At 47.5% G+C, this 12,459-nt stretch overlaps 1 protein-coding gene across 8 annotated transcripts in view; it reads left to right on the top strand.

Annotated features, from left to right (window-relative positions):
* The window catches only part of cacna2d2a (calcium channel, voltage-dependent, alpha 2/delta subunit 2a), a 1,382,174-nt gene that overhangs the window by 1,161,903 nt on the left and 207,812 nt on the right, over positions 1-12,459 (top strand). For all 8 annotated transcript variants that reach the window (XM_068051351.1, XM_068051350.1, XM_068051349.1 and 5 more), the window contains one exon: positions 1,724-1,827. In XM_068051351.1, the coding sequence (XP_067907452.1) occupies positions 1,724-1,827 (104 nt within the window). The remainder of the gene's footprint in view (positions 1-1,723; positions 1,828-12,459) is intronic.

Raw genomic sequence — 12,459 nt, 5'->3', positions numbered from 1 at the left:
TTACACCGCCCGTCGGAGTTACACCGTCCCTTGGAGTTACCCTGCGCCTCGGAGTTACACCGCCTCTCGGAGTTACACCAGCCGTCGGAGTTACACCGTCCCTCGGAGTTACCCTGCGCCTCGGAGTTACACCGCCTCTCGGAGTTGCACCGCCTCTCTGAGTGACACCGTCCCTCGGAGTTACCCTGCGCCTCGGAGTTACACCCCCTTTCAGAGTTTCACCACCCCGCAGAGTTACACCGCCACTCGTAGTTACACCGCCCCTCGGAGTTGCACCGCCTCTCGGTGTTACACCGCCCCTCAGAGTTACACCGCCCCTCGGAGTTACACCGCCTCTCGGTGTTACACCGCCCCTCGTAGTTACACCGCCCCTCGGAGTTGCACCGCCTCTCGGTGTTACACCGCCCCTCAGAGTTACACCGCCCCTCGGAGTTGCACCGCCTCTCGGTGTTACACCGCCCCTCAGAGTTACACCGCCCCTCGGAGTTGCACCGCCTCTCGGTGTTACACTGTCCCTCAGAGTTACACCGCCCCTCGTAGTTACACCGCCCCTCGGAGTTGCACCGCCTCTCGGTGTTACACCGCCCCTCAGAGTTACACCGCCCCTCGTAGTTACACCCCCCCTCGGAGTTGCACCGCCTCTCGGAGTTACACCGCCCCTCAGAGTTACACTGCCTCTCAGAGTTACACCGCCCCTCAGAGTTACACCGCCCCTCGTAGTTACACCGCCCCTCGGAGTTGCACCGCCTCTCGGTGTTACACCGCCCCTCAGAGTTACACCGCCCCTCGTAGTTACACCCCCCCTCGGAGTTGCACCGCCTCTCGGAGTTACACAGCCTCTCGGAGTTGCACCGCCTCTCGGAGTTACATTGACTCTTGGAGTATACTGCCCCTTAAAGTTACACTACCACTCCGAGTTGGAGCACACCATTCCTCGGATTTAGAGAGCACTACCTCTCAGAGTTAGAGTACACTGCCACTCAGGGTTACACTGCCCCTCGGAGTTATACTGTCCCTTGGAATTACTTCACACTACCCCGCAGGGTGATACTGCTCCTTGGAGTTACACTGCCCCTTCGAGTTACCGCTCTCTGCCCTTGTTTGGGAAATCGGCGACAAGTGACTTCAATTTTATAATTGTCAGTGAGAGTGAGGACAGAAGTTAGGAATAATATCTTCACATAAAGGGTAGTTGGAATGTGGAATGCTTTGCTATAAGAATTGATTGAGTTTGAGACCATTGCATCTTTTTAGGGAGCATTGAATAAATATTTGAAATCGCACTGTTGGACGGAGTAGTGCAGTGGGTTTGGTTTTGGAATTCTGTATCAAAGAGCTGACACGGTGTTTGTTTCACTTCTTGTTCTCTCCTTGTACCTGACAGTCACTGAAAGTGTAATGTTCTCCGCAATTGTAACTCCTATTCCAAACATTTTACCTTCATTTCCAAAATGTTTAGTGTATTAACATTCCAAACGGGCTGCTTTGTCCTGAATGTCAGTTCAATATTCAGGGATAAGCTCCCTATGAAAGTGTATGGTGTTGACCTTTGATGAACCACTCAAGGACCATTAACAGAGATTTTCAAATCACAGACTCCCAGTCGGGGAATGGTCCGACATACGCGAATTGTCTGTGAAACTTGTTTCAAGAGGAAGTGGGGACAGTAAGGCTATGTCCATAAAAGGATGCTGGCCTCTTACTAAGTGATTTGTATTTACAGGGCAGCAGAAGAGTGGGATGAAGACCCGGAACCCTTCAGTGCGACCTACTATGGGAGAAGTCTGGACAACACTGGCTTTCTCTTCCATGCACCGTACAGGGAACGTACGTATCCTGTGTCGATCACAGGCTCATGTTTGTGTTGTGAAGGAGGGGTTTGCACCTCTTCACATTTTTAGCCTGCAATGACTGTGCACTTGTATCAGACACTAGTTCAGCCTCAGGTGGAGTATTGCGTCCAATTCTGGGCACCGCACTTGAGGAAAGACGTGAGGGCATTGGAGAGAGTACAGGGGAAATTCAGAAGAATGGTGCCAGGGATGAGGAATTTCAGTTATGAAGATAGATTGGAGAAGTTAGGACTGTTTCCCTTGGAGAAGTGAAGGTTGAGAGGTGATTTGATAGAGGTATTCAAAATCATGAGGGGTCTGGACAGAGTAGATAGGGAGAAACATCTCCTACTCGTGAAAGGATCGAGAACGAGAGGGCACAGATTTAAAGTATTTGGTAAGAGAAGAAACATTTGAGGAAAAGCATTTTCACACAGTGAGTAGTTAAGGTCTGGAATGCACTGCCTGAGAGTGTGGTGGAGGCAGGTTCAATTGAAGCATTCAAAAAGGAATTAGTCAGTTATATGAAAAGGAAGAATGTGCAGGGTTATAGGGAGAAGGCAGGGGAATGGGACTGAGTGAATTGCTCTTTCAGAGAGCCAGTGCGGACACGATGGGCCAAATGACCTCCTTCTGCGGTGTAACAATTCTGTAATTCTGTGATATGTTCCTATAACTCCTTCAATACAATGAGTGACTGAAGGGTTCAATACACTAGCTTCCGCTCTCTTGTTAGTTATGTTACACTCAGTACATCATCCAGCTACATCTAGACAGGGTACCAGGTTAATAAAGGGCCCCACAGTCTCAGACTGACATATTAATAGAAAGTCTCTCAGGTCTCTGTGTGAAACATTAATCGATCGTCCTACTATGTCCTGGTGCAACAGATTAAAAGAGGGACCCACGGGATCTCACGGTGGCACATTAATAGAGGGTCCCAAAGGGTCTCAGTGTGACATATTAATAGAGGGTCCCAAAGGGTCTCAGTGTGACATATTAATAGAGGGTCCCAAAGGGTCTCAGTGTGACATATTAATAGAGGGTTCCACAGGGTCTCAGTGTGACATATTAATAGAGGGTCCCAAAGGGTCTCAGTGTGACATATTAATAGAGGGTCCCAAAGAGTCTCAGTGTGACATATTAATAGAGGGTCCCAAAGGGTCTCAGTGTGACATATTAATAGAGGGTCCCAAAGGGTCTCAGTGTGACATATTAATAGAGGGTCCCACAGGGTCTCAGTGTGACATATTAATAGAGGGTCCCACAGGGTCTCAGTGTGACATATTAATAGAGGGTCCCAAAGGGTCTCAGTGTGACATATTAATAGAGGGTCCCAAAGGGTCTCAGTGTGACATATTAATAGAGGGTTCCACAGGGTCTCAGTGTGACATATTAATAGAGGGTCCCAAAGGGTCTCAGTGTGACATATTAATAGAGGGTCCCAAAGAGTCTCAGTGTGACATATTAATAGAGGGTCCCAAAGGGTCTCAGTGTGACATATTAATAGAGGGTCCCAAAGGGTCTCAGTGTGACATATTAATAGAGGGTCCCAAAGGGTCTCAGTGTGACATATTAATAGAGGGTCCCAAAGGGTCTCAGTGTGACATATTAATAGAGGGTCCCACAGGGTCTCAGTGTGACATATTAATAGAGGGTCCCACAGGGTCTCAGTGTGACATATTAATAGAGGGTTCCACAGGGTCTCAGTGTGACACATTAATAGAGAGTTCCACAGCATTTCAATGTTCCATGGTAACAAAGGGTCCCTCAGGGTCATGATGTGTTAGATTAATAGAGGATCCCACAGGGTCTCAGTGTGTAACATTAAAATAAGACCCCACAGGCTTTCTGTGTGACTCTTTAATCGAGGGTCCCTCAGAGTTTCAGTGTGACAGATTCATGGAAGTTCCCACAGGATCCTGATGTGACACATGATCTGTCGTTCCAACAGGGTTAAAGAGGATCGCACAGTATCTCAGTGTAACAGATTAACAGGGTTTCAATATCACATATTAACACAGGGTCCCACAGGGTCACAACGTGACACATTAATCGAGGGTCCCAATGCGACACTTTCATACAGCATTCCACAGGGTCTCAGTAGAGGATCCCAGATAAAGACTCGCTACCCGACCCGAACCCGATGGGACCCGCCGACATGTCGGGTCGAGTCAGGTCGTGTGTCACTTCCGGGTCCGGCATTTGCGTTCGGGTCGGGCCGAGTCAGACACGCTCTATCACAGGTAAGTGGCTCCAGTGTTAATTTAATTTTTGGACTAGAAAGGTGATTTTGTTAGTTATTTTGAGCTTGTGCAGGTCAGCAACAAAGGGTCGGGCGTGGGATAAAATGGAAGGACTCGGGCCGGGTTGGGCTTGGGTCGGATGTGGTTCTGTCGGGCTCGGGTCGGGTTTTTTTTAGCAGACCCAAGCAGGCCTTTAATCCCAGAGGCTCTCAGTGTGGCACATTAATAGAACTGAAGAAATAGAAGCTAGAGCAGGCCATTCAATAAGATCATGGCTGACCTTTTACGCCAACTCCACCTTCCTGCACTAAACCCATGTGCCTTAATTGCCCTAGTTCCCAAAAATCTATCAACCTTTGTCTTGCATATACTCAACAAGTGAACATCCACAGCTCTGTGGGATAGAGCATTCCAAAGGTTCACAACAATTTGAGTGAAGGAATTTCTCCTCATTTCAGTCCTAAATGACCAACTTGTTATTCTGAGACTGGCTCCATGTTCTAGATTTCCCAGCCAGCATCTACCCTTAAGAATTATATATGTTTCAATTAGATTAACTCGCATTCTTTTAAACTCCAGGGAATACAGGCCTAGGCTACTCAATCTCTCCTCACAAGATCTAATAACCATTACAGAGACGTGGTTGCAAAGTGACCAAGGTTGGGAACTAAATATTCCAGGATACTTAACTTTTAGAAGAGATAGACAAAATGGAAAAGGAGGAGGGGTAGCCCTGATAATAAAAGATGGGTTACAGATAGCAGGGAGAAAAGAACTTAGCTCAGAGAATCAAAAAGTAGAATCATTTTGAGTGGAGCTAAAAAACAGCAAGGGGCAGAAAACATTGGTGGGAGATATTTATAGACCCCTTAACAGTCATTGTCGTGTAGAGGAGAATATCAATCAGCAAATTAGAGCTGCATGTAATAAGGGTAATGCAACAATCATAGGAGATTTAATCTTCATATAGACTGGACAAACCTAATTTGCAATAATAGTGCAGAGGATGAGTTCATGGAATGCATACATTATAGTTTTCCAGATCAGTATGTCAAGGGACCAACCAGGGAACAGGCTATTTTGGATCTAGTATTGTGTAATAAAAAATGGTTAATTAATAACCTTGTAGTAAAGGGTCACGGTCAAAGACACAAAACACATTCCAGAAATAATGGGGAACTAAGGGTCTAGTGAGAACAGGAACATAAAGAAATCAGTATAAGTAAAGAAATAGTACTGGAGAAAATAATGGGACTAAGTGGTGATAAATCCCCTTGTCCTCAAGACCTGCATCGTAAGGTTTTGATTTCTATCTGTACTATTAATTCATCAAATTTGTTGCAAATGCTTCGTGCATTCTGATATAGTGCCTTTAGCTTTGACTTTTTTCCAGTTTTCCCTGAGCTCACTGAAGTCACTAATGCCCTGTTATCTTTGTTACACTCAGGCTGGGATTTTGTGCTGGTTACAGGGGACTCAACGTACAGAAAAGGCGACGCTGAGATCCCCGTGTCGCCTCTTCGCTGGAAGGCCCGCCAAATCTAGTAACAATCAGGCACTTAAGTGGACAGTGGCGGGCCTTCCATGGGATCAAGGACCCTGACACTAGAGGTCCCGCCCTCAGAGAGCTGCCAGCCAATCGGAGGCCAGCAGCTCTTCCAGTGAGCAACGCCACCGTGGAGGCAATGGCTACTGCCAGAGGAGCATCTACCCGTGGCCCAGGAACGGTGCTGTACCCAGGCCACAGGTAGATCGGGTTGAGAGGGTTGTCACAGGGTGGGGGTTGCAAGGGAGGTGTTGTAGGGGGGTCGCTAACAAGGGCAGGGGGTTGGCTCTCAGCGGCTCAAAAAAGGGCAAGACTGGGTAGTAAATATTCCTGGATTCCTGTGTTCAGGAAAGATAGGGAAGGAAAGGAAAGAGAGGTGGTGGCGTGAGGGGAGGCGGTGGCTTAGTGGCAATGTCGCTGGATTAGTAATCTAGAGGCCCAGGCTAATGTTCTGGGGACATGGGTTCGAATCCCACAATGGCAGATGGTGAAATTTGAATTCAATGAATAAATCTGGAATTAAAAGCTAGTCTAATGGTGACCATGAAACCATTGTCGATTGTTGTAAAAATTAATCTGGTTCATTAATGTCCTTTAGGGAAGGAAATCTGCTGTCCTTACCTGGTCTGGTCTACATGTGACTCCAGACCCACAGCAATGTGGTTGACTCTTAAATTGCCTCTGAAATGCCCGAGCAATCCACTCAGTTGTATCTAACTGCTACGAAGTCTAAGAAAAGGAATAAAACCGGACGGCCCACTCGGCATCGGCTGGGGCACTGGAAACGACAATGTCAAACACAGCCCTGTCGACCCTGCAAAGTCCTCCTTACTAACATCTGAGGGCTTGTGCCAAAATTAGGAGAGCTGTCCCACAGACTACTCAAGCAACAGCCTGACATAGTCATACTCATGGAATCATACCTTACAGACAATGTCCCAGACACTGCCATCACCATCCCTGGTTTTGTACTGTCCCACTGGCAGGGCAGACCCACCAGAGGTGGCGACACAGTGGTATACAGTCAGGAGGGGGTTGCCCTGGGAATCCTCAACATTGATTCTGTTTATGTTTAGTTTATGTTTAGAGATACAGCACTGAAACAGGCCCTTCGGCCCACCGAGTCTGTGCCGACCATCAACCACCTATTTATACTAATCCTGCACTAATTCCATATTCCTACCACATCCCCACCTGTCCCTATATTTCCCAATCACCTACTGATACTAGGGTCAATTTATAATGGCCAATTTACCAATCAACCTGCAAGTCTTTGGCATTCTGGACCCCATGAAGTCTCATGGCATCAGGTCAAACATGGACAAAGAAACCTCCTGCTGATTACCACTGACCGCCAGCACCCCACCCCCCCAACTCCCTCAGCTGATGAATCAGTGCTTCTCCATGTTGATCATCACTTGGAAGAAGCACTGAGGGTAGCAAGGGTGCAGAATGTACTCTGGGTGGGGGACTTCAATATCCATCTCCAAGAGTGACTTGGGGCTGCCATGGAGCGAGACAACAAACAACCAGTGCTTTCAGGGGGAGGCAGAAGAACAGGGTTGGGGGAGGGAGGGGGAAGGGGTTGGGAGAAAGCTCCTGGAGGTGTGATGCCGTCAACAATAAGGAATTCAGAAGAGGATGGAGTCAGTCAGCTCGTGCTGTTTCAAATATTGTGTTCCCAGTATCTTATAACATGATGTAGTATAAGTAAATAGCTGATGGCATTGGAGATTCTTTGATGCAGGATATGTGCACTTTAACACATGAGGCAAGGAGATATCTCCCAAGGTCTGGAAAAAGCTGCAACGTATTGTCAAATGTGAGTGTAGGAGTGCCTCATGTGGTTATGCAATTCCTCCCTCTGCTACTTATTTCGAAGCATTAGCTGGGTTCAAATATCAGAGCAAGAAATGTCATTGAGATACTTTAAGCATTCTTGCCACTCCATCCAGCAATGAGACTTAAAGGTACATGCATTTGATTAAGGAAACTAATGAAGGAAATAAATTTGCAGGGCTACGGGGATCGAGCAGGGGAGTGGGACTGATTGGATAGCTCAGTGGAGAGCTGGCATGGTCTCGATGGGTAGAATGGTCTCCTTCTGTGCCATAAATGGCTCTATGACTCTAGTAGCACTACTATTGACTAAGCTGGCAATGATATGGCTGCGATACTGGGACAGCAGCAGGTGGTAAGGGATTCAACAAGAGGGAAAAACATACTTGACCTCATCCTCACCAAACTGCCTGTCGCAGATGCATCTGTCCATGGCAATATCAGTAGGAGTGACTTGTATTAGAACAAAGAACAGTACAGCACAGGAACAAGCCATTCGGCCCTCCAAGCCTGCACCGATCTTGATGCCTGCTGAAACTAAAATCTTCTGCACTTCCGGGGACCGTATCCCTTTATTCCCATCCTATTCATGTATTTGTCAAGATGCCTCTTAAATGTCGCTATCGTACCTGCTTCCACCACCTCCCCTGGCAGCAAGTTCCAGGCACTCACCACCCTCTGTCTAAAGAACTTGCCTCGCACATCCCCTCTAAACTTTGCCCCTCGCCCCTCGCACCTTAAACCTATGTGCCCTAGTAACTGACTCTTCCACCCTGGGAAAAAGCTTCTGACTATCCACTCTGTCCATGCCGCTCATAACTTTGTAAACCTCTATCATGTCGCCCCTCCACCTCCGTCGTTCCAGTGAAAACAGTCCGAGTTTATCCAACCTCTCCTCATAGCTAATGCCCTCCAGAGCAGGCAACATCCTGGTAAACCTCTTCTGTACCCTCTCCAAAGCCTCCACGTCCTTCTGGTAGTGTGGCAACCAGAATTGCATACAATATTCTAAGTGTGGCCTAACTAAAGTTCTGTACAGCTGCAGCATGACTTGCCTATTTTTATACTCTATGACCCGACCGATGAAGGCAAGCATGCCGTATGCCTTCTTGACTACCTTTTCCACCTGCGTTGCCACTTTCAGTGACCTGTGGACCTGTATGCCCAGATCTCTCTGCCTGTCAATACTCCTAAGGGTTCTGCCATTTACTGTATACTTCCCACCTGCATTAGATCTTCCAAAATACATTACCTCACATTTGTCCAGATTAAACTCCACCTGCCATTTCTCCGCCCAAGTCTCCAACTGATCTATATCCTACTGTATCCTCTGACAATCCTCATCATTATCCGCAACTCTACCAACCTTTGTGTCATCCGCAAACTTACTAATCAGACCAGCTACATTTTCCTCCAAATCATTTATATGTACTACAAACAGCAAAGGTTCCAGCACTGATCCCTGCGGAACACCACTAGTCACAGCCCTCCATTCAGAAAAGCACCCTTCCACTGCTACCCTCTGTCTTCTATGACCGAGCCAGTTCTGTATCCATCTTGCCAGCTCACCTCTGATCCCGTGTGACTTCACCTTTTGTACCAGTCTGCCATGCGGGACCTTGTCAAAGGCTTTACTGAAGTCCATTTAGACAACATCCACTGCCCTTCTTTCATCAATCATCTTTGTCACTTCCTCAAAAAACTCAATCAATTTAGTGAGACACGATCTCCCCTTCACAAAATCATGCTGCCTCTCGCTAATAAGTTTGTTTGTTTCCAAATGGGAGTAAATCCTGTCCCGAAGAATCCTCTCTAATAATATCCCTACCACTGACGTAAGGCTCACCAGCCAATAATTTCCTGGATTATCTTTGCTACCCTTCTTAAACAAAGGAACAACATTGGCTATTCTCCAGTCCTCTGGAACCTCACTTGTAGCCAATGAGGATGCAAAGATTTCTGTCAAGGCCCCAGTAATTTGTTCCCTTGCCTCCCTCAGTATTCTGGGGTAGATCCCATCAGGCCCTGGGGACGTATCTACCTTAATGCTTTGCAAGACGCCCAACACCTCCTCCTTTTTGATAATGAGATGACTGAGACTATCTACACTCCCTTCCCCAGACTCATCATCCACCAAGTCCTTCTCTTTGGTGAATACTGATGCAAAGTACTCATTTAGCACCTCGCCCATTTCCTCTGGCTCCACACATAGATTCCCTCCTCTGTCCTTGAGTGGGCCAACCCTTTCCCTGGTTACCCTCTTGCTCTTATATACGTATAAAAAGCCTTGGGATTTTCCTTAATCCTGTTTGCCAATGACTTTTCTTGTGGAGACACAGTCCTGTCTTCACACTGAGGATACCCACCCTCATGTTGTGTGACACTACCACCGTGCTAAATGGATAGATTTCGAACAGATCCAGCAGCTCAAAACTGGGCATCCATGAGGCACCGTGGGCCATCAGTAGCAGCAAAATTGTATTCCACCACAATCTGTAACCTCATGGCCCGGCATAACCCCCACTCTACCATTACCATCAAGCCGGGGGACTAACCCTGGTTTAATGAAAACTGCAGGAGGACATGCCAAGAACAGCACCAGGCATACCTAAAAATGAGGTGTCATCCTGGTGAAGCTACAACACAGGACGACATGCATGCCAAACAGCGGAAGCAGCATGCGATATACAGGTCTAAGCGATCCCACAACCATCGGATCAGATCGAAGCTCTGCAGTCCTGCCACATCCAGTCGTGAATGGTGGTGGACAATTAAACAATTAACAGGAGAAGGAGGCTCCACAAGTATCTCCAACCTCAATGATGGGGGAGCCCAGGACATCAGTGCAAAAGACAAGGCTGAAGCATTTGCATCCACCTTCAGCCAGCATCACAGATGCCAGTCTTAAGCCAATCCGATTCACTCCATGTGATATAAAGAAACAACTGAAGGCACTGGATATTGCAAAGGCTATGGACCCTGACAACATTCCGGCAATAGTACTGAAGATTTGAACTTGCCGCGCCCCTATCCAAGTTGTTCCAGTACAGCTACAACACTGGCATCTACCTGGCAATGTGGAAAATTGCCCAGGTATGTCCTGTACACATGCAGGACAAATCCAACTTGGCCGATTACCGCCCTAACAGTCAACTTTCGATCATCAGAAAAGTGCCAGAGGACTAGAGAATTGCAAATGCTACACTTTGTTCAAAAAAGGATGTAAGGATAAGCCCAGCAGCTACATGCCAGTCAGTTTAACCTCAGTGGTGGAAAAACTTTTCAAAATGATAATCTGGGACAAAGTTAACAGTCACTTGGACAAATGTGGATTAATTAGGTAAAGCCAGCACAGATTTGTTAAAGACAAATCATATTTAACTAATTAGATTGAGTTTTTTGATGAGGAAACAGAGAGGTTTGATGAAATGTGATTGATGTGGTATACGGACTTCCAAAAGGTGTTGAAGTGCCACATAACAGGCTTGTCAGTAAAGTTAAAGCCCATGGAATAAAAGGGACAGGGACAGTGGAAGGTACATAGTGGGGTTCCCCAGAGATAAGTATGAGGACCACTGCTTTTCTTGATCCATATTAATGACCTAGGCCGGAAATTTTCGTTGGGCAGGAGGCCCTGACTACTGGCCGAAAAGTCGGTGGCAAGCCCACCTCCGCCAGGCCTGGGAAGCCAGACTGGGATTTTTCACTCCCAAGGCCTTTTATTGATCTTGGGCGGGACTTCCACCTCTTTGAGGCAGGAAGTCCCGCCTAATGGAGCTGCCGGCCAATCGGCGGACCGGCAGCTTTTAGTCCCAGCAGCGACACTGGGAGCAGTGGCCACTGCTGGGACTACACCCAGCCATCGCAAGCAAAATGAAGGACAGCCCCGGAACTAAGGTAAGTTTTTAGGGCCTCGCCGGGGACAATTGGTTGGGCCTCGGCGAGGCAAGGGGGGTTGGTTAGGGGGGCATGGGGAGTGTTGTGCGTCGGGGGCGGTTGGGGCTTCAGGTTTGGCACTTCATGGGGTACAGGGTGCCCCACCACCAGTTTCACCAGGTGGGTTTTTTCAGGCTTCTGCCGTCCGGCCATCAAGGGTAAAATACCCATGGCAGCGGGCGGAGGCCCTGAAGAGCCAGTTAATTGGCCACTTCAGGGCCTTGATTGGCCTGGGGTGGGCGGGCCATTTATTACTGTCGCTACCTCACTTAAATTGCAGCACAGGCGGGAGGGGTTCGGGAACGGCAGCATGCCCCCTCCCGCGACCTCCCACTCAATTTTATGCCCCCCCAACCACCACCAGCATAAGCTTTCAGTCTTAGACTTGGGTGTGCAGGTGACACAAAACTTGGAAGTCGTGTGAACTGTAAGGAGGATTGTTATAGACTTCAAAAAGTCATAGACAGGCTGGTGGAAGTGGGTGGACATGTGGCAGATGACATTTAATGCAGAGAAGTGTGAAATGATATATTTTGGTAGGAAGAATGAGGAGAAGCAACATAAAATAAAGGGTACAATTCTAAAAGGGGTGCAGGAGCAAGGTAACCTGGGGGTATATGTGCACAAATCATTGAAGGTGACAGGGCAGGTTGAGAAAGTGGCTAATAAAACATACAGGATCCTGGGCTTTATAAATAGGGGCATAGAGTACAAAAGCAAGGAAGTTATGGTGAACCTTTATAAAACACTGATTCAGCTTCAACTGGAGGGTTGTGTCCAGTTCCGGGCACCACACTTTAGAAAGAAAGTGAAGGTATTACAGAGGATGCAGAAAGGATTTACAAGAATGATTCCAGGGATGAAGGACTTAGTTACAAGGAGAAGCTGGAGCTGTTCTCCTTAGAGAAGAGAAGGTTGAGAGAAGATTTGATAGAGGTGTTCAAAATTATAGTCATAGTCATAGAGTCAGAACAGCACAGAAGGAGACCATTTGGCCCATCAAATCTATGCCAGCTCATTGTAGAGCAATCCAGTCAGTCCCATTTCCCCCACTCTATCC

Source organism: Heterodontus francisci, chromosome 19 (assembly GCF_036365525.1).
Source record: "Heterodontus francisci isolate sHetFra1 chromosome 19, sHetFra1.hap1, whole genome shotgun sequence".
Taxonomy (NCBI): Eukaryota; Metazoa; Chordata; class Chondrichthyes; order Heterodontiformes; family Heterodontidae; genus Heterodontus; species Heterodontus francisci.
Note: the sequence above shows the minus strand (reverse complement) of the source record. Positions and strands in the feature narration are given on the sequence as shown.